Source organism: Madurella fahalii (assembly GCF_045866475.1).
Source record: "Madurella fahalii IFM 68171 DNA, scaffold_2, whole genome shotgun sequence".
Taxonomy (NCBI): Eukaryota; Fungi; Ascomycota; class Sordariomycetes; order Sordariales; genus Madurella; species Madurella fahalii.
Window position 1 is genome coordinate 1,264,397 of NW_027263972.1, and position 22,003 is coordinate 1,286,399.

The following is a 22,003-nucleotide window of genomic DNA, read 5'->3' on the forward strand; positions in this document are numbered from 1 at the left end:
AGGTGGGCTTGTGCAACTCCCTCAAACCGTCAAACCGTGACACAAGACCGATCTTCGGATTGAGATCTGACCACTCGTTTTTCAGAGCGACAATTATGTTTAGAACGCTACGGACTGCGGTTTGAACACCGCTGGCCGTCCCGCAGGGGAAACCCTGAGGGTTAAGACAGCTGGATCATAATCGGAATGCCGAAAAGACAATTCGGGGTACCATCATAGGCGTCACGGATACTCAACCGACGCTGCCGCAGAGGTGATTGGGACAGAGAGGGTTGAAGGCTACCGCTCGCAGTCATGGCGCGCCTACTCTAGCATTTCCTGTATCTCAATCTACATGATTGCCGGCGCATCAAGTTTGACTGACTATCCCGGCTATCCTGGCAGAGCTACAGGCAGCGGAGGCCGCGTTCTGATGCCTCAATCTACACGCCAGCCCATAACAGGTTGGTCACTGTCACCAAACCCCCCAAACCCCCCCCCCCCCCCCCCCCCCCGGTCCCCCCTATAATAGCCAACTTGACCACGGGTAGAGCAATCCCAGGCTGACGCGCTCCGAGAACGCAGGCTCAAATGTCATCACAGTAATCCACCGTAGTTGTAACCGTGATCGTTGGCGTCGGCATGGTCGTCACGGAACCGGTAACGCCAAAGCATGAGCACGCCGAGATGTACTCGGCCGCGTCCACGCAGTTGTCGGCGTAGTCGGGGATCGAGCTCGGCACGACAGTCACCTGCCGGCCCTCGAGATCGCGCCTTGCCGGTGTCGGGGTCGGGACAATATCCTCCTCGTCATCGACGGTGACCGTAACGGTGCTAATATGGAGTGTTATCGGTCTGGCCATGTTGGGGTTTGGAATCTGGGTTGCTCACGTCGCAGCAGGAGTCACCGTTGTGAGCAAGAAGCTCGAGCAGTGCGCCGACCGTTCCGTCAGGGGGAGAAGACCGGGGCGGGTGCCGGTAACCGCACGGTTGCAGTTGTTGCCCGCACAATGGCGCGGCTCCAGGACGGCGGCAACCGCGAGGGAAACGAACGAGAGCGCGACGGCGACCTTCATGTTGGCGGTCCGGATGGTGTAAACGACACTGGAGTTTCTTAGGGCAAACTGTTGGTTACAACCCCCGCGGTAACAGAACGTAGAAGAGAGAAGATGGAATGGGGATTGGTGGAGGTACGTGTCTTATACTGTCTGCATGCTGCGTTGATCTTGGTAGTACCAGACCTGCGTCGCCAGGGAACGACCGTCTACGCCGCCGGCTCCCCAACCCGAGTAGCCACTCAACACACCTCGCCCCGCCTATAGGAGGAGAGCCAGATCCAACGTGACAGCCCGGATGACCCGCAGCGAGGCCACAACCAGGGGAATGAGGATGGCAGGCGTTGGTACTTTGCGGCAGGGATGCGAGCTAACCCGATTCTCCTGCGGAAGTAGTGCAGCAGAGGATCCATCCCCGCTGGGCTGCCGCTGCTGGCACATCCGGTCAATCACTCCAGTTCAGCCAGGTAAACATCGGGGAGAGCTGGAATCGCAAGGCGAGGAAGCCAAAGGCGAGCCATGCTGCCGGGAAACAGGCCGATAATCCTTGCTATACTATGGGATGTGTGCCTGTCGATCAACAGCAGCGTCCGCAACTTCCCGCCCCTCAACCACAGAATAGGTCTCTTGACAATATACTTTGATGAATAGCGAGGCCTCTGTTGCTAATTTGGTCGCCTGTACATCTGTAAGCTCATTGCCTCACTGGACATGGCTGAACAGAGCTTCAATTCGGTCTTCGAATGTTCTACTGTGTACTGTGCATCGAACTTCAGATGGAGCTGCAACGCAGTGCCCAGGCTGGAAGAAACCTCGGGACGGAGGGGGCTTCCTATCTCTCGGCGCTGAAGCGTGAGAATACGACGTCGGAGGAGCGGTTCTCTTCTGCATTCCCATAGCCGTGTAACCCTCCCTACCCCAGCTAGGCTTGGATACCAGGGCGGATAAAGTGAGGGTTGGCGGGGAAGACTCGCTGTGCCTTCGCCGGGTGGGCTGCAAGGGGAACGCAAGGCGGGGGGAACGCAAGGCGGGGGGAACGCAAGGCGGAGGGACCGCCTGTCCAACAGCACCATCCCGGTTGCCGGGATGGCTACTGGAGTGCTGAGAAGGAGGGTCTCGAGGTGACAGGCCACCATTGCAGAGCTGCGAACTAGAACCTGCGAAAAAAAGAATCGTCAAAAAAGAAAAGATGCCAGAAAGAATTGCGTACTTGTCGTGCCAGCGCGATTCCCTCAGGTTTGGGCGTCCGAAAAGAAGTTCTAGCCCCGCCACAAGGGGCAAGGAATCGCTGCCGGCAGCTATCATCTCGCAGCAGACCAGCCATTCTTTTTCTCTCAAGAGCAAGAAGCGGAATTCGGAGGGCATCTCGCCGCCTCAAAGCTTGGCACTGAGACTGGAGCGATCCTTCCGTTGCTAGCGCATCAATAGCGCCCACCAAGAAGCGGGAGAGTGCAGCCTCGATCAAGGGTCGGCGCAAGAACGTTGCAGACACCCAGACATGGAGAGAAGTCGGCCCAACACCAGAAATAGATCTTTCGGGGGTCCAGGGTCGTCTGCAGTAGCGCACTATGTCTGTACGATCGGTGAGGGAGACGGAAGCGATGGCATATTATCCGGGAACCTGAAGAGAATGGCGAGAACGAGTTTGCTGCCTCCTGCTGAGTTACCCCTGTTGAGCTGCCTGGCTGAGCGGCCCTGCTAAGCTATCCTGCTAAAGCCATCCTGCTAACCCATCTAGCTATCCTGCTAAGTTAAGGTACTCCGCTGAGCTGGAATACAGAGCAGCCATACCCAGTGTTGCTTAGTATTGGAGTGCGGGCTGGCAATTCAGTAGGCATGACAAAAGGGGAAGCAGTGGTCAGAGAGTTGGCGCGGAAGCGTTGTCGAGCCAAAACCGATAGAAACATGAATTAGAATGTCTTAATATGTCAATTCGAATTATTATGCGCATTTACCGAGATCTGATCATGGCAACACTGCGCTCAAAGAAGATGGGATGCGGTGGTGCCGTGGAGGGCCCACGATGCTGTGGGGCTGCCACCCACATCTTCCTCTGGCCTGCAGCAGACCTGCTCAATTCCTAGAAGCAAGCACGGTCATCAGTTCCGCAGTCTTTGGTTGCTCACACACATGGAAGCACTGGGGATAGACACCTAGAAGCCTGTGGGGAAGTCGATGCACTGTAAATTCAATTGCCCTGGGTGCCCGCACCGCTGCCGCTACACCCGCCTGCCCCACCCTAGCCCCATCCCCGCTTTATGGCTCGTCCCTCCCGGATGCTGAGCTTTGCTAACTCCTGCGCAAGATCATCTCAGCTCTTTAGAAAGCCTAGTAGGCCGACCTCCGACCTCCTTTTTCCAGCGTGCCTCCCAAGCCCTGTTCAACACTTCCTCTACTATAGGGCCCTGATCCTGGTCCTGATCCTGATCCTGATCCTGATTCTGATCCGGGCCTTGATCTTGATCTTGACTTGGGCTCTGGCCTTGTTCCCGGCCTTGGCTTACCCATTGGTTAATAGTAATAGCAGCTTTTTCAGATACTGTCAGCTATATAGTTTTTTAGAGACTAAGAATTGATGATTGAAAATGTTGACTTTTGGTTTTTTATATAAAGCTCTATGACATGGGACTCGAAAATGTTCACAACATCCAGACTTATTCTGAAGGCAATATCCAGGACACACACTCTACAACACTCGGGCCACAATGACCCCCCACCCCAAAAATAACCATATCCAGGCTGAAAGAATAAGGCTGTGTGCCAGAGACTAGAAAGAGGTGGCTTCAAAATGATTTGGTCCAATTACGCGCTTTGTCGCTCATGCTTTCCTGCTTCAGGATCCCTGCGTCAGCTTTTCTGCTCGGCTTCAAAAATTGATCCAATTACGCGCCTTGCTGTTCATGCTTCACTGCCTCAGGACCCCTGCTTTCCTACGAGCTTCGCTGCCACTTGGGCAACCATCGGGTTCCGACGTTCAAGTGCGTCTGTAATGGAATTTCCCATGCAATTCCTCCACATTCCTGGCTCCTCTGAACCACAATGGAAAAGTTCCGCGCTGCTGTCGACGGGTTTTTGACCTGTTTGTGGGATAGCGATGTCGCCGCCGAAGCGTCTAAGTTTAATGAGGAATTCCGCGGCTTGCTGAGTAAAGTCGGAGACCATGCTGCCGCTCGGAAACTCGCTAGCAAGAAGCACCTTTATATGCCTCTCAGTGATCGCGATTTGAAGAGCGCTAAAGCTTTTTTAAAGCGAATATATGACGAGAACGACAAGGGCGAGAAAAGATGGCAGGGGAAACGGGCCTACTTCCAAAATTTAGGGAAAGAAGCGCTCGCTGTTGCAGCAGTTCTCTGTAGCGGACAGGGCCTGCTCGACCACGCAGTCGACACCGTCGTTGCACTCTCAGAAGGAGCTGAGAAGATAGCGATATGGTCCCCCTGGCTTGCCAACTCAGAGCTCGACAAGCTTGTGCAAGAGTATAAGCCACTGCCTATCGCGTCCGCCATCCATACACGCCCCCTACCATCGGCCGGCCGTATACCGACAGTCACCAGTTCCCGGACACTCATTGCCACTCGGCCGATCCTCCGGCAGCCAGCTCCGCCAGAGGGACAGCTAGTATTGACATGTTTCTCTTGCGGGGCGCAGCTACGCCTTCGACTCGTTTACGAGCAGGAGATAGACAGTAGGCCTGCCTAAGACATTTCCTCTCCTAGGCTGACCATGCCATTTCAGATACACCTCCGGCTATGACGTTAGTGACGACGGCTTCTGCCGCTAGCTCGTCAGGTAGAGTCCCGGTTAACGACACTACCCCGCCGGCGCCGACTCCCACCGGTGCTTCTCCGACAACAGCGCAATCTCCAGACACGAGTGAAAGCCAGCTTGATACCACAGGTTCTCGGGCCTCTCTGCCCGAATCGACGTTCGAGCCGAACCTCTCAGTATCTAATAGCAGGCGCAAACGGCTGAGAGTAGAGACTTTGGATAGTAAGCCTACGTTATATAATCCGTATAGCATTAGCTGATACAACAATCCGATCAATTCTAGGTACATCTACGACAGACGTCGCCCTATTAGCGCCCGATAAGCTGAGTGGCCTGTCAGATCACCGCGCCGGTACCTCGCGCCCCAATCAGCTAGATCTCGGCCAGGCTGCAGCATCCCAGCCTCGGAGCGTTGATGAGTCGCAGCCCCACGGAACCGGGAACAGTACCGGGAACTTGGGGTCTCCCCCGCCCCTGGCCGTTCCGCCAACCGTGCCGCCAGCCGCGCCGTTCTTAAACGAGGCCTGTCCGAACCAGCACAATCCCTCCCGGTCTGTCGATACGTATAGGGGTGTGAATGTTGTGCTAGATATAATGCGCAGATCTACCGTGGCCATCCATCGCCCCGACGTCCTAGCTGCGCTGTTCCAGGGCATGAAGGGTGCTATCTCGTTCTTACGGCAGCCAAATGGTTGCTATGAATCGTGTCCCCTGTTTGGTTCCGAGTTTCGTGCCGTTATTCGTGAGGGGACTACAAAGCTCTACCCAGCTATTAAGAGTACGTTTATCCTAGCAAAGCTATATATTTACTACTAACTTTGATATAGTGGACTCCTTCGAGATACAATCTATGGAAATTGTAAACGAAATCAAAAAGGTAGATCATATTACTTCTTTGACAATACCTCAAGATGGTGGTCTTGCTACAGTTGCGATTGCCGGTGGGATTATCGAGTTTCACTGGGTAGGAAGATTATCTTGTAACGGGGGAAACACGGAATCTCTTTCTCTATATAGCTTTATCTCAAAGCAGACTACTTTGCGTTGATAAATCGAACCGTAATGCCATTTGTCGCGCAATCTAGTCACCGTCTAGAACTTCTTCAAATATATAAACTCAGAGTCTAGGATCCATGTTATATAGCGAAGGCTAGCACTGCTCTGCAGTGTCTAGGCCTGTATCTCGTCATGGATAACAGTCCGGGGGTTGCTATTGATATCTATAAAAACCCTCAGATTTGTCTTATAAAAGACGTTAACGTAATCAACTCATTATATCTTACTTTGTTATAAATCATACCTGTTACGGAGTTTGCGTCGTGGTCCCGTAACTGGTGACCTCAAAACACTGAGGTAGGTACTTTATAAATGCTGGTATAATCTATAACAAAGTAAAATATAATAAGTTAATTGAGTTAACGTTCTTTATAGAATAAATCTAAGAGATCTTTATAAATGTCAATAATAACTTTTGAGTTGTCATCTCTAATAAAAATATAGACCCTTGTTACGTAGTGGAAGCTCAGATGGACCGGACTGTTGCGTGGGAAAATGAAAAAAGATCAAAACTCGTTGTTGTCTATCTTGCACTTGTCAAGGAGTGCTGGAGCCTAGTAATATATGACAGGAATGAGCCAGTGCCTAGGGAAGGTTCCAGAATCCTGGGATCACATAAGCCCTGGGATCTTGGCCGTCTGGCCCATCTGTGCTCCCACCACTTAACAATAAAACACTTTAGAAAATATATTAGTAAATTGTTATAGAATGTAGTTCAAAAATTTGGTCTTGTATTAGGGAAGTATGGAAAGGAGGGGAGAAGATATATTTGATCGAGAAAATCTATATTCTATTACACTCTATTTATACACCTAGAGTAACAAGGGACTTTTATTACTTTCTTTCTCTATAATACTATTTAAGTAATCCTAGAGGAGTATATTAACACTTTCCTAGTCCACCTTAGAGAAGTATAACTGTTATAGTACTGTTACAGTAAGCTAAGGAGTGCGTTGTGAGTAGAAGAAACGACGGGAAAGTAAGTAGAGAGAAAAAGGATTTTCGGGTTTAGGAGAGGGGGAATGGAGGCTACGATGATATGAGCGAGCTAGGCTAGGTATCTCCAATAGACACGGGATCCTGGCGCCGAAGATGTATCTCCAATCCGAATGTGCGCGGGATATTCTAGAGATGTGAACGAAGTAGAATGGGCGACGCCTTCCAGCCTCCGCCGCCGGCACTGTTTGTAGTCGTTATGGAGCCGGCTACAGCCCCGGAACGTGGACGGGATCTTGTCCGGCAAAATATCGATCCGGTGATGAGCAGGGGGAAGGGCATAGCTGACCCCGCTTTTCAAAAGGCAGCAATGAGAGTATCGTTGGATTGGCTATATCCCTATCCAGTTGTGACTCTCCTGGAAACCTAAAACGCTCGCTCAAGAACAGAGAATGTATACACGTCTCCCACGGATGGTGAGACCCTTATATATGCCCTTGATACAACCCGACCTGAGAGAACTCCTGTCCTCCCTCGGCACCCAAACATCAGAGGAGACAAGCCCAAAGCAGAAACGACTGTCCCGTTGCAGTGCACCCTAGTAGTCATGAGGCAACTCCATTCCCTGCTCTCGCAAATGCGGCGTGTATCCCTTGTACCGAACCAGTATTTTATGAGACGTTACCGTTCCGAGAGATGGAAAAGAAAACGAGGGAAAAGATATGATCCGTAGAAAGAATAAGAAGAAGAGTGCATATGCCAACCGCCGCGCATCCCAAGCGAACGCGTTCAGGCAGACCAACCGACCAGGCCCGTTCGTGTCTATAGCATCCCCATCTGGCCGGTCAAACTCAAAGCCAACAACAACAGCATCATCAAACGTGGGTATCCAAAGAACACTAAAGCGAGAGAAAAATCCATACAAACCCAGACCTTCCCCAACAAAAAAAAAAAAAAAAAAAAAAACACTCCCCCATCACTCACGACCGACCGGGTGACGGCGGCGGCAACGGGTTCTGAAACCCCGGTGCCACGGGCGAACTCACATCCCACCCAACATCCAGCCCCGCCGCCGTCTGGCCGGCCTGCTGGTTCCGCCGGCCATAATACCCATGCATATTCTCGGCCGCCTCATCCAGGGGCGCCAGCCCGGCTCCAACCCCCGTCACCGCCGGGCCAGGTCCGCCATCCACGCCCGGCGTCCTCCCATCACTCCTGTTCCTCGCGTGGCCCCCCACACCATACCAGCCGCCGCCGCCGCCGCCGCCACCACCACCGCCGCTAGTCGTGCTACTCGACCTGCTCCGCGCGCCATAGCGACCGCCCTCGACCGCGCTGGGCAACTCAACAAAGCCGGCGGAGCCGTCCAGCTCGGGGAGGACGAGCGGGCTGCGCGCGTTGGCGCCGTGGTCGCTCCCCTCGGCCGACAGCTCGCTCGCGTTGCTCTGCTGGCGCCAGTGGTGGTAGGCGTAGCCTCCGTATTGCTGGCCGCTGTGGGCGCTGCTCTCGGTGTTGCTGCGCATCCGCGCGGGCATCATGGGCTGCTGGCCGCCGCCGGCGACGTTTTGTCCGTGCACAGGCACATCGAAATAGCCCGGGTTGGAATCCGGGCTGGCGTGTCGGGAGCGGTCGTCGGCAGCCGCCATCATGCCGCCGCCGTGGCGGTGGAATATATTCGGGGAGGGGCTGAGACCCGCCGAGTCGGAGCGGCCGCGCGATGCTCCGTGCGCTCCGGGTTGCGGGGTGGCTGCGGCGCTGGTGCTGGCGTTGCTTGCGACCATCAGGGGGTCGATGCTCATGTCGTCGATGTCGGCTGGTGAGTGGAGCTGTCGACCGTAGTGCTCTACCTGTGCTTGCGAACGTGATTTGGATTTCTTCCCGCTCGAGGAGCCCTTCTTGGACTCCATGACCTCTTCGACATGTCTCAGCCGCCGGATGATGAGGAAGGCTGCGATGACCACCACGATCAACAAGACGACCACACCCGCGATGATGCCTCCCAACGCGCCACCGCTTAGACCACCATCGGATTCGTTAGAAGAGCCACTCGCAGGGAGCTTGGGGACGGCGGTTGGGATATATTTCGCAACCCAACCCATGTCCCATTCGCCAGTGGTCTCAGGGGGGGGTGTTGGGGTGACGACGGTCACGGCCGTCGTTGTCGTTGTGATAATTTCGTCATCGGACGTCGTTGTGATTGTCTGGATGACTGTACTGGTCACCGGCTCTGTGGAATAGCACGTACGAAACCCGCATCCCATCCCGCTCCTGCAACATCCGTAGTTGAGCGAGGATGGACAGAGCGAGTAACCATCCAGACACTGGTATTCGGAGATGCTGGAGCCCGCGGGAGGGAGGCAGTCCCCATTTGTACAGATATAGCCAACTGGACAGCAGCCACCTAGATCAATTCTGAGTTAATCGTACTAATAGCATTCGCGACGCGCGGCGCAACTCACCATTCTCCTCGGCAGGGCAGGGGTAATATCCTGAATATCCGCACGCTGTTGTCGGGCTGGCCGTTGCCGCATGGCAAACGTCTGACGCGCAGTCATAGGAATGGGGACAACAGCCCCCGCCCAAGGACGCCGGGCATAAGTCATAACCAGTCGGGCAAGTCCCTTCGTCTCTCCGCGCTGGGTGCGCCGGGTGCGCCGTTACCTGCGCTTTTGCGATCCTATGCAGCACATCTTTCCTGTGGCTCCCGGCATACGACGCGCTTGTCTCGCTCCTGAAAAGCGCAGAGAGGAGCAGCACGACGCACGATGAACACGACCAGATGCTGCGCATGGCGACCTCGTTCGCTGGCAGACCCGGTCCGCTTATCACCCCTTATCTGCGAGCCGAGGTTCGCGATCAATTGGATAAAAACAGGGTTCGAGCGGTGATGCGCAAGTGTAACGATGGCGCCGGTCGGGTGGCTAGATCGTCGCCTGTTTTATCGGATCTCGGGTCGAGGTTTTCGAGCAAGCGGAAGGGACCAGAATTGGGCAGGCAACTCTTTTTGTTCGCTGAGGGGGCTGAGCATGCAGTGCGCCACTATCGGGAGTTCAAGCGTGGCCGGGGAAGAGGACGCCGGGGCGGGAATTATTTCCACTCTCCACTCAGCCGGAACCCGCGCGCGCTTCCGTGTAGGGCTGAGGAGAGGAGACAGCGAATGCTTGGGTAAATGTCTCAGTTTTCTGACTTGTTCGCACGCCAGATCTTGTCGGGCTGATTGGGCGCCGTGTTAAGCTAACCTTTTTCTGAAGCCAACATTAACGGGGTGACTGGGTAGATCGAAAGGAAGAGATGGCCCAGACTTTCGGGAGCGATCGTCCAATGTTCCCCCATCCGCAAAGCACGAGTCCCCGGGGAAAGTGTACCTTTGCGGCGACTGGCAGAGGCTCACAGCAAAGCCCGCAATCCCTTGATGACACGGAAGCTACGGGGTGTCCACTTGGCTCCCCGTCGTGGGCTTCGTGGCGCTGGATCCCCAGCCAGGTGTGCTGTCTCTAGCTCAGCAGGACCGTGATTGGCCTGTCGACGAGGTCGTCGGCGCAAAGCAGCCCCCAAAGCGAACAAGATTGTGGCACAAGGGCTTGGAGGGTTGTGCGACTCGCCGCTTATCCCGCAAAGGGCAGCTGCGCCGAGTGCAGCGGGCTTGAGAGGGGTGGGCGAGGCCACCAATGGCTTTGGCGTATCGCCTACTCGTGAGGGACCGACTGCAGCGGGAGAACTTCGAAGCGGAAGTCGACCACTGCAGGACAGAGGCGGGGTAAAGTTCCATATTGGTGCGTCTCTCGGTACATCTGGACGGTGGAGCGAATCCTATAAATGGAGTTGGCTCCCGCGAAGCAGCACAGCAGCTGGTGTGCGGTCCGTCTCTGCGGGTGCCCGAGCTGACGCCCACCTTACGGACGGCAAAATGCCCCGCAGCAGGGGAAAAGTATGTAAGCGCTTACATCCCACCATCTGTGAATTCGCGTCCCCCCGTACGCTTTTTAGGCATCACCGTGAACTCCTTCCTAGTTGAGAATTGAAAGTTTTGCTGGTGCTTAGATGTGCTGAAAGCTCAGGTCTTGGGGTTGGCTTTGAGGTTCCGCAGGCAGGTTCTCTCGTCACAACGTCGACATATATCACGTATGTGCATGCCGTGGTGAGCATGCAGAAGCCATGTTTTGTTTTGACAGCTGCCCCAGCGAAAACCGAGTGGTCCCACCGTTGACAGCTGCGATTTTTGCGTTCCACCCCAAAAAAAAAAAAAAAAAAAAAAAAACCCAATCAACATTAGGCAACGATTCTTTCCCCACCAATCCCGCGCCCTTGGGCTGCTTCCAGCCACGAGTCTTGTCAACTGCCCGCCACACGGGCTTCCACCCCTCATGCGACACATGAAAGTCTGTAGCTTCTTCAATGCAATGGACGTGTCGTGATGAGGCGGGGCACGCCGAAATGGATCCGAGCCCCGGAGCAGAACGTATCCCAAAATGCTGGCGCCACAACAAGACATGGTTTCGATCTCACGAGATGAATCCGCCCCGACGCAACCTCCGGCTGTTGCTCTTCCCGTGGGCAGATAAACCAACGGCATATAACGGACACAAACGGCGCTTCCTCTACCTGTCATTGTTCAGCACCGCACCGTGTGTTGGCCCTCGGTCGCGCCGTGCTGAAGCCACTGCGCCAGTTTCCGGCATGAGATGGGTAAGGTAAACCGCCCCGCGGCCGTTGGCCTCGACCCGTTTGGGGTCCAAGCCAACGATTTCCGGTTGAAGGCTTGCGTCTAGCGATCAAGCGTCCGATCCAAAGCGATAGGCTCGTGCATGGGGGCCGGGCGCACTGGGTGCATGCGAGCGTCCGCTGTGTGGGGTGTCGGCTCGGGCATCCGAGACAGCAACCGTGTGCAACACATCTCAGACTGAAAGCCTCCAGTGCACCACCAGTGTCGTGTTTTGTCCGGGCTAGCAACGACAGTTCCTTGAACAGTCCCTGCTCCCTCCGGACCGATCGACAGGAACCCCTGCAGCTTTGGTGGCCCAGAATGGACCATCCGCCAGGCCCCGCACTACTTCTCCGCATCTGTTTCACGGTCCGGCAAAGAGGAGAGACTTTGCCGAAGCAGGATTGGCATCGTTCATTGGATGTCCTAGACATGGAAGCTCCAGACCGAGTCTCGGTTCTCTTGACCTTCACCTCTCGTCACCATTTCCATATGGAATAGGCTGTCCGGAGCATGGCCGGTTAGGATCTTCCGGGTCCGCCAATTTAAAAGAAGCTGGCTTACCCATCTCCAGGATATCATCCTTGCTATCATCGTTTAAATACCCTTCGTCTGGACAGGGTGGCAATGCCCGCGTTGACCTTCCCTAGGCAAAAAGAGTGGCCTACCGATCAATACGCACCGCACTCCAGCACTCGGTTGCAGTAGATAGGCGATGAGCGCTCCGACGGGACATAGCCCTACAGATCACATCTAATGGGGTAACCGAATAGGGGATAACCTTTGCCGTATGAGGTCAGCAGTAGCGCCCTCGGGATCCGCCAACCGCGGCCGGACGCGAAGATGTTGCTCTACACAAGACTTGCCCCTCCCAAGCAGCCCAAGAGACGATCTAGAGGTGGTACGTTTAAGGATGAGTTGGCCGCGTTGAGACATATGACAATGAGGCATCAAGTGTCCAGACTGCTGACCACAGCCCTTTATGCTTGACAGGTTGTACATACTGGTACGTGAATCCCTCTCTGCTGACTGCGTGACACGTCTGCTGCTTTACAGGTCTTGTTTTCTGATCTCCCATGTAGCAAGGAAAAGGTTTGTCCAAGCCGGTCCTAGTGCAGACGCCTACTGACACAACACAGAAGAAGAAGTGTGACGAAAAGCGACCAAGGTGCACCCGCTGTGCCGAACATGACGCTGAGTGCGCGTATGAAGCTGTAAAGCCCCGTCAGCGAAGGAGGCGCGAGTCAGTCGGCACACTTGCCGAGTTTCGTTCGGCTGCCCGACGACTGTCTGAAGCCAGCCAGTTCAGCCATGACACAGACTATTTGGTGCGAGAGGATGGGATTGTGCTCCATTCGGCTGCTCGCAGGCTGTCCGAAGTCAGCCATTGCAGCCATGACACGGATTACGTGCGAACAGATGGGGCCGACAGCCACGTACTATCTTGCTATTTAGACGAAACTGTCATTAGCCCATCCGCCAGCGCCTTTGACGGCTTCTCCGGCGCTTGCTTCTCTCCAATCGAGTTTCTTGAGAGTCGTCGGGAAGAGGCCAACGCCGATCTCCTAACCGACGCCGCCGATGAACCAGAGGCCGCGGTTCAAGACAGCCCCAGTACCACCAGCACCTCAGTGATACCCCGATCAACGAGATCTTTACACCCCGATTTGGCCATGATCGCGCCTTACCCAGTCGGGTCCCCGCTCCGCGATTTTTACCTGCCCCCATTCTCCGAGTTCTCAGACCAGCCGAACCGTCGAGCACTGGTGGACCACTTCTGCAACATCTTGTCCCATCTGATCGTCTTCCGCGAAGAGACAGGCAATCCGTTCCAGCAGCTGATCCTACCTCTCACCCGAGGAAGCTCCCCGGTGACCAATGCAATATTCGCGCTCGCTTGCGCGCACCTCGAGTACCGAGGCGTCGAGAACCCAGAAAAATCGCTATACTTTCACAACCGCGCCATTCGGGGCGTCGCACAGCTGATTGAGCAGAACGGCAAGGTCAGCAGGAACGAGATCTTGGCGGCCATCATGCTGTTGGTGTACTACGAATGTGTTAGTCTGTATGGTGTTGAGCTGTCAAAAATAGGTGCTAACACGTTTGTAGCTTGTCCAAAAAGGCCACTCCAACATTGTAGCCGGTCATTTGAAAGGAGCGCTAACAGTAATGTGTACCATGCCCGATCCGTCAGACTCCACGAGCGTCTTCCTAGAACGGGTATGGAGACCCCCCCGGCTACCGTAGCCTTCTCATAGCCGAATCCAAACTCATGCAGGAGCTCCAGGCCTTCCGCTTCTACGACGTAATCACGGCGCTCTCAAACGGCACCACCCCGCTTTCAGCAGCGCTCACGCCGGGCTGCCTCCTCCCGCTCTCCCCTCTCGGCGCCGAACCGACAGCCTCACCGCTTTGCAACGTCGACACGCTCCTGGGCATGGCCACAACACTATGGCCCATCATCCACCGGCTCGCCGGCCTGCGCGCGCTCAAGGCCGACCTTGAAGCGGCCATCAACTCCAACGCCGCGCCCTCCAAAACCGCCGTGCTGCGGACCGAATTCGAGTCGACCGCCCAAGCAATCGAGACAGCACTCCTCCAATGGCAACCGCCCCCACTCCCAGCAGGCTTCATCATCACCCCGCCCGAGACGGAGATGGCGACGACAACGACAGCGACAGCGACAGCGACAGCGACAGCGGCAGCGGCAGCGACAACGGCAGCTGCAGTGGCAACTACCGATGTAGGAGAACCCGACCCCACAGCCGCCGAACCGCCCGCCGAAAGGGCGCGCATCTCGTCCGTTCACCACAACGCCCTCGCCTACCGACACGCCTCCCTCGTCTACCTGCACCGCACTATCCTCTCGTCTCGGCGATCCCACAGCGTCGTCCAGGCCCACACGCGCTCCGCCCTGCAGCACTGCGTGGCGACGGTGCGGCATGGCGGACCCATGTCGGCGCTGCTCTGGCCGCTGTTTGTGTCGGCGTGCGAGGCCGTCACGGAGGAGGACCGGGGCCTTGCGGAGAAGGCTTTTGCGGCTATTGATAGGAGGCAGGGGATGCGGAATATTGACCGCGCGTGGGGAATTGTGAGGGAGGTTTGGCGCAGGGGTGATGCTTTGGAAGGGGAAGAGGAGGGGGAAGGAAGGGGAGGCGGGGATGAGGGTGGGGAGGAGTTGTGGTATGTCTCTTTTTCTTTTTTCTTTTTTTTTTCTTCCTTCTCTCGTTCAGTTTGGTTTCCGGGCGGGCGTCTCCAGAAGTAACTACATTCACAATGGGTGATGTGACTGACAATGTTCTTTTTTCTAGGCGGCAAGTGAGCAGGGAGATGGGGGTTAGCATCGTGTTTGGGTGAGCTTGACGGCGAAGAAGGAAGTGGGAAGTCAGGGGGGTGCGGCTACGCTTGGAGCGCGTCAGCCCTTGTCCTTGAGCGCAAGGACGGCTGAGAAACGGGGCAGCTGGCTCGATGCCTCCGTCCCCCAGACTACTGCTGTGTGCATGGCTCAATGGGGTGAGGCAAACGCCAGTATGGCTTCGGCTCACATGATGGACCTGTCTCATCTGATCCGAAGCCAGGCGCGATTTTGGCGGGAAGAAGTTATGGCAAAACGACCAATATCATGTTAGAAGGCTGCCTCTCGCTGACGGCCCAGCCTGGAGTCCCTCCACGACCCGGAGAGGACGGCAACGGGTCTATCGGTCAGCAGGGACTCAGCAGAACAAGTCAGCGGCTGGCCTGCAGGCGACCAGCGAACTGGCAATGCCCATACTACGCGACGTTCCATATACCGTGTCACAGCTGCCGCTACTGTCGTTCTCCGAGGGCGCCCACGGGCGGAATGGCGTAGGACAACCGGACGCCACCCGTGTCGCATTGCACCATCCTTCAACGGCAGCAATTCTGTGACGCCACAGTCCCTAGCCACGCGTGTGGGATCCCCCCGGAAGCCGGCATCGCGGATGGCACATCGGAGCGTGTCCTTGGTGTGGCAGTGAAACACAGCCGGATTTTACCTTGCGGCAACCGATTGGAGAGCTGGGATCATGTGTGCGTGTTGGAGGAGATGTTGTGTATCACTATCTTCTGGGTATCCGTTTGGGATAGGGAGCAGTGCTGATGTTGGCCATGGTATCGTGTTGCTGAAGGTGGCTGAATACCAGAACTTCAAGGCGCATGGGAAGGCTGCAGTTCCCAATGGCATGCTCCAGTCCCATGGAGCGGGCTAGGGAGCGATCTGAATTTCCTGCCTGCTTGAAACCCGAAAGATAGACAAAAACGCAAATCATGTGGGGGGAGTTCATGGCTTCCCCTTTTAGGCTATTATTTCCTGCAAAGTCTAGAATCCCACTCGTTCGCATTTCCAGCTGGGACACGTCCAGGCGGGGTTTGAATGCGCATCGCTTACGGGATATAGACAGCAGAGACGAGGGCGTCTTCATCCGTGTCCTTGCCAGTCATTCACGCAGGAGTTTCCCGCACCAGCGAGCGGGCTTGTGCGACATGGTGGGTATGTACCCGACAGCCGTCTCGGTCTTTCCCGGTGTCGAGGCCCGGTGAGATCTGTAATTGGTTGTAGGGCAGCTGCAGGGCTACAAGCTGGAAGCTGCACTGGGAACATCACCGCGTGCCCCGTCTTCTGCTGACTGGACGGGGCCGAGGACGAAAGACATCCGGCCGGGCGCAGGCGGACTACATCAACTAAGCCCGCTTTGGTTTAGGAGTGCCCAACGATCTGTACTACTACGATAACGTACTTTGCTGGGCCGCTGCTCTGACCCTCCCCAGATATATATCTAGCCTTGTCCCGGAGGCCACCTTTCTCTGAGCATCCTCACGGTACCGGTGCGACGAGGCACGCAGCGGGGGTAGGGCAACTCAGATATGGAAAACACGTCCCGGGGCGTAGAAGGATAAGGCGGGGGGAAATGCAGGAGGGAAAGACCCGGCTCGCAGGGCGTGCTTGTCCGGGCCGGAGGGTTCGAAGCTCCTTCCGCGCAGAAGACTGGCATGACGCTTAGCCGCTTGCAGCTAAGGGAGGAGACCTGGCAGAGTCGCATCATGACCTGATGGTCTGCAGGAGCCGCCGCGCGCAACCCTATACCCAGAGATTTCTTCTTGGTTTTATTGTCTCGTCGTTGCATCCGCGGCAGATATGTCATGCTTACAGATTTTCTTTTCTGTGAGCACCGACCCAGTGGAGAGATATCGGGGCCATGCTCCCGTCAGGGGAAGCCACTCGGGGAAAATGGAGCCGATCGGGCCCTCTCCACACCCCGCCAGGGCAGCAGTTAGGTGCGCACAGACCATCACGACGGAACACAGTCGGCCTTCGACCGCATGGAATGTGGCATGGAGCCAACCTAACAGACAGCCAGCTCGACTCGATGCGACACGAGTCCTGCTCAGAATCCCCTTGTCCGTCCCCAGGGAAAACGACAGCCTGCACAAGCGGGAGACAGGGCATACGTCGCAAATGCCGGAACAGCTCATCATGGTGAGCACCAAAATGCGCCCATAACCCACCTGCGCTGCAGCTATTGGTGAGTCGGATTGGAACCCGCGTGCGACTGCTCCTCCGCTGGAGACCCCCGGTGGCCAGCAACAGCTGCACGAATTGACGCGGCAGTGAGACCTTCGCTTCCCGAGTCATTGCCAGTGGGAAGCCGGAGGCAACCCCGGGCCTGGCGACTAACATGCCGTATATAGTGCAGCTGGTGCACGTACAGCCGTGAAGCACTCCCTCGGATTCTTACAGTATTGCAATGGTACAGTACAGGGCATTTGTACAAGTCTAGGTGGAGAGTGGAATGAGGGGTCGAGCAACAAGCCGTGCGGTTATCTCAATTATCAGAACTGAAATGAAGCTAACGTGAGCCGGACATGCATGGGGGCAATGGCTCAACCGACGGGCAGCACACATAGATTATGTCTCATGCTTCTTTAGTTCTGGGAGCTTTTGGGCTACTCCCGTTAGCCTGCTTTTTGCCAACGTCCCGCCTGTCAAACAGCCCAACCGTCCTGAGGCTCGCGGCTGCTTGAACAGGGACGACGCAGCCGGCGCTACGTCTCGTTCTTCCAAGTTTGCCGTCCCCTTTTCCCCATCTTTTCCCCTACCTAGCTCACACAAGTCCCTTCGGCTACTGGCCCTTCCCCCAATTTTCCTGCGCTTACCCTCCCTCCACTCTCTCCAAACGCCGCGGATCTTCTCTCCTTTGGCACCCATCTCTTCCCTCTGCCACCCTTTTTTTTTTTCTTGCCTATCTATAGGTGCGGTACAAAACGTATAGCACGGTACCTTGGCTCGCCATATTCCCGTGCAAGGGCATGTCTGGCAGACCGACTCCCGTCGCGCCAACTCCAACCTGTCTCCCTGGCCTTGACCCTTAACCAACCCGCGCGCGCAAAAAGCTGCCGAGGAACACCGAGTCTCCGCAGAAGGAGCTGATTCTCGGTCGCCCAACCTGCCCTCTGGCATTGCATTGACAGACCTTATCTGCACCTCACTACCCCAAACTGGCAACCCAAAAAAAGGAAAAAGAAAAAAAAAAAAAAAAAAGATGACTTCCTCCACGCCCCTCCACGTCTTGTCCGCATTATGACCACGCTGCTGTGCGTCTGTTGATCGCCACCAACTCCGACTCGGTGGATCGCGTTCTCACGCCGCAGCGCCAAGCCCAGTCTCGCTCTCATTCTCTCTCATCTCGCTCCATAGCCACCGTCGTGGCCGATCTCTGCCTACCGACTGCCGCTCAAGTCGAACCCCGGGCCGCCCGCCATTGAGGACTCACTCCACAGAGTCCGCTCCAGCGCTGCTCAGCAATTCACCATGAACTTGCTATAAAGGAGCGCCCGAAATGACCAACCCGACTCAAAGAGCCCTGCCGCCGCCCAAGCAAATCCGTTTTGTCAACAACCAAGGCCAACCGCCGTCCAAGCGACGGAGGATCAATGCAGCGTATGTCTCCCCTTCCCTTGTCTGCTTCCCCATCGTGGTGCTGTGACAGGGGCCCCGCGCCGCCAAGATCCAAGATCCAAGATCCAGGAATTGCATTCTAAGATGGTGTCAGATGCTTGACGTGCCGCAAGAGGAAAACGCGCTGTGCCGGTGAGAGGCCTGTCTGCTCGACTTGCGCGAAAAATGGGCACGTTTGTCTTGGGTACACGGGGGTCATGGAGAGGAGGAAGGACGAGAGCGGGGGAGAGGGTTTTGTGGTGCCGAAAGTTGAATGCGCTACACCGGTTATGCCAAGCATTGATATCGTCGACGACTATCTGGACGACGATGACGAGGAGGTGGCCCGCCGTCACTGGAAGAGCCAGACGGCGCCGCGAACAGCGGGCTTCGTCGACCACGACGCCGCGTCGAGACGCGATTCCAACTCGAGCGACACCGTGACGCCTGGCAAGCCGCGGAAGCGCAGCAATGAATGGGACCAGGATGGCAGCCCTCAGGGCTCGGCCAAGGCCGCCAGACGGTCCAACTACGCACCTAATTCGTCGTACTCGGAAGACGGCCGAAGCTCCAACAACCGCTCGCCCGTCCAGCGCCACACCGAGAGTCACCGCATGCCCTATTTCCGGTATTTTGGACCCACCGCCATAGTTCCCGGGTTCAAGCAGATGGTGGTGAACGTTTATCGCGACAGGCGCAAGAGCAGAGGCAGCTCCTTCTCGACAACCTCTCCGGGGTCGTTCTTTGGCTACGGCACGTCGCACAACCATCTTTCGCATCACGAGACCATTGTCGAGACGCTAGAGGACTTGCCCGTGTACGACGTGAACGCTCCTGGTCCCGTCCATCCTCTGATCACGTCGCTCGTCGACACCTTCTTCCACCATCTCGGCTGCAACTACCTGTTCCTGCACAAAGAGAGGTTTGTCCGCATGTTGAACGAGAAACGGATCGAGCCCGTCCTCGTCGACTCGGTGTGCGCTCTCGCCGCCCGCTTCTCGGAGCAGCCCATCTTCGCCAATGAGCAAGACGACAGGATGAAACGGTCAGAATACGGACACGTCTTTGCCCAGCGCGCCAAGGCCGCCATTGTCGACACCTTCCCATGCCCCTCGGTTGCTGCTGTCCAGGCAAGCCTGCTCATGGCGTACGAGAGCTTCGGCGCGAACCAGGACAGCGCGCTGTGGATGTACCTCGGCATTGCCATCCGGATGGCTGTCGATCTGGGCCTTCAGAAGATGGAGGGCGTCAAGTATCAAGGGGAACGTGACCCGTGGTACACGAGGAGCTGGAGCCGCAAGAACACGGATGAGCCAGACGGGCCGGGGACCAAGCAGAACGAGGAAGAGACGCTCAGCCCGGAGGAGCAGCTCGAGGTGGAGCAAGAGCGCATCGATACCTTCTGGGCCGTCTTCGTCCTGGACCGCGTCATCTCGTCGGGCACGGGCAGGCCCGTGACATTCCGGGACGACGACTACGAGCTCTCTCTCCCTGCGCCAACCGTTGACCCGGTTTCGGGCTGGCCCGCTCCGTTTCCCACCTTTATCGAGATCATCCATCTGTATGGCCGCGTGTCCGATGTCCTCAACAATATCCGGAATGCCAACGACCTCACCGACGCCAAGATGGCCAAGCTCGCCCGGATGGAGCACGATCTGACAGCCATGTACCAGAAACAAGACGAGCGCCTCCATTTCAATGCTGTCAACTTCCGCGAATATGTGAACGCAAACCAAGGCACCATCTTCATTCTGTTACACTTCTGGTTTCACGCGCTGATCATTGTCCTTCATCAACCCACGCTGCTGACACCATTCCACAACCTGAAGCCCACCCAGCTGCTGCCGAACAGCCGCGAACTCTCCATGTCAAGCGCCAAGACGATCGCTGATATTCTGGCCTTCGCCGAGTTGATCGACCCCAAAAGCTTCGTTGGCAATCCTTTCACATCACAGCCGATATACATCGCCGCGTGCGCCTTCCTGATGGAGTCCGGGGCCAACGCCTCCCAGCTCCCGTCGCGGGAGGTTTCGCCGTCGCCGGATGCTAAAGGCGACCACAAATCAGGTCCTGGAAGATATGGTCCAAGCAACGACTCGAGACACGCGAAGCACTCCCTTCTGGCATCGGCTGCCAACCAAAACTACCAGCGTTGCTACAAATCGCTGCAACAACTCGAGCAGTACTGGGAAGGCGTCGGCTACATTCTCAATGCTCTAGACCAGAAGTCAAAGGGAATATGGGACTGCGAGACGTACACAAACGAGGAATACGAAGCCATAAAGCTGTCGCGGCGGGGGTCATTCAGCCGCTTGCCCAGATTCGACCATCCTGCATCGCCCAATGTCCCGCCCATTGCATATTCTCTCACAGGCACCACCAACTCCCCCAACTCTAACCTTACAGTGCTGTTCCAAGGCAACCCCACGCCGTCCGGTAGTGCTGCGCCTGCTACACTCTTCCCTCCTCCTCCTCCTCCTCCTCCTCCTCCTCCTCCGCCGCCGCCGCCGCCACCCCCACCTTCAATCCCTGTATCCGTGGCAACGCCTCCCGGCAACATGATCTACGATCCCATCCGGCAGAGCCTCCCCGAAGCATCCCCCGCATTCCCCCCGTCGTACCTGCAGCCCAACGTCTCGGCCGTGCGGCACCAGCCACACCCCTCTAAGGCGGACCGTGTGTTACAGTCAGCAGCGATCGGGAAGACGCACATCAAGTTCGAGACGTCACCGCCAAGCGACATGGGAGTTCCCAGTCCATCCAACGATCCAAAGCTGCACATGCACGGTCCGAACGGTCACGGCAGCATGTCGCGGTCCGCCCACGGACCCCTCCACCAGCCATCGTACACACCCTCGTCGCATCATCACTCTGCCTACGCATCTTCGGGAGTTCCTGGGGACTCGCCGTCCAACACGCCCACGGATTCGGGCATGGGCCAGCAGCATGGGCCGCACAACCAGCACGGCGGCCATAACAGTCACGTCGGCGGCATGGACCACAGCAGCAGCTACGAGGCGGACTTTGCACAGAGCGGCCTGGCGTCCGGGTCGTACTCGTACATGGGCCTCAATCCCATCAACGACATGATCACGTTCAACAGCCAGGAGGTCAACTTTGACATGCTCGGGCTACAGAGCGAGATTCAACCGCCGTGGTTGGAGATACTGTCGGGCGATATCCTGGGCGGGCTGTTTGAGGGCGGCATGACCGGGTCGAATCACGGGCATATGGGGTAGATGGCGTCGGGGTATGCATTGCGTGATGACTTAGGATGAGCATGGCCATGGTCATTTTTCAATTTTTCATTATTTTAGGGGGGGGGGCATTTACGTTGTTTTAAGCTTGTTTACGTTTAGCGTCCTCATTCGTTAAGCCGTTGGTCTACTTTGTTTTTGTCATTTCCTTATCCCCCCCCCCCCCAACCTTTTTTGTCATGGCTTGCTCTGCTTACCGCTGGCTTTGTGCATTTAATCACTGATCGCTGCTAACGTGGTGGACTCCCATATACCCGGAGCTCGACCCACGGTCTTGAGGACGGGGGGTTAGATC

The 22,003-nt window shown here is 56.3% G+C and overlaps 4 protein-coding genes across 4 annotated transcripts; 2 read left to right on the forward strand and 2 right to left on the reverse strand.

Annotated features, from left to right (window-relative positions):
- Positions 1-566: 566 nt before the first annotated feature.
- MFIFM68171_03107 (uncharacterized protein) lies at positions 567-1,055 on the reverse strand (the record flags this gene model as incomplete). Its single annotated transcript, XM_071058529.1, has 2 exons — positions 567-813; positions 871-1,055. The coding sequence occupies 2 exons, from the start codon at positions 1,053-1,055 to the stop codon at positions 567-569; spliced, it is 432 nt and encodes a 143-aa protein (XP_070914630.1).
- A 6,719-nt stretch (positions 1,056-7,774) lies between these two features.
- On the reverse strand, positions 7,775-9,584 carry MFIFM68171_03108 (Mid2 domain-containing protein; the record flags this gene model as incomplete). Its single annotated transcript, XM_071058530.1, has 2 exons — positions 7,775-9,195; positions 9,254-9,584. 2 exons carry the CDS (start codon positions 9,582-9,584, stop codon positions 7,775-7,777), a joined length of 1,752 nt encoding a protein of 583 aa, XP_070914631.1.
- Positions 9,585-12,339: 2,755 nt separating this feature from the next.
- MFIFM68171_03109 (Fungal-specific transcription factor domain-containing protein) lies at positions 12,340-14,853 on the forward strand (the record flags this gene model as incomplete). The annotated part of the gene is made up of 5 exons (XM_071058531.1): positions 12,340-12,397; positions 12,952-13,553; positions 13,606-13,716; positions 13,775-14,679; positions 14,808-14,853. 5 exons carry the CDS (start codon positions 12,340-12,342, stop codon positions 14,851-14,853), a joined length of 1,722 nt encoding a protein of 573 aa, XP_070914632.1.
- A 3,500-nt stretch (positions 14,854-18,353) lies between these two features.
- On the forward strand, positions 18,354-21,690 carry MFIFM68171_03110 (Pathway-specific nitrogen regulator; the record flags this gene model as incomplete). The annotated part of the gene is made up of 2 exons (XM_071058532.1): positions 18,354-18,454; positions 18,567-21,690. 2 exons carry the CDS (start codon positions 18,354-18,356, stop codon positions 21,688-21,690), a joined length of 3,225 nt encoding a protein of 1,074 aa, XP_070914633.1.
- Between the last annotated feature and the right edge of the window lie 313 nt (positions 21,691-22,003).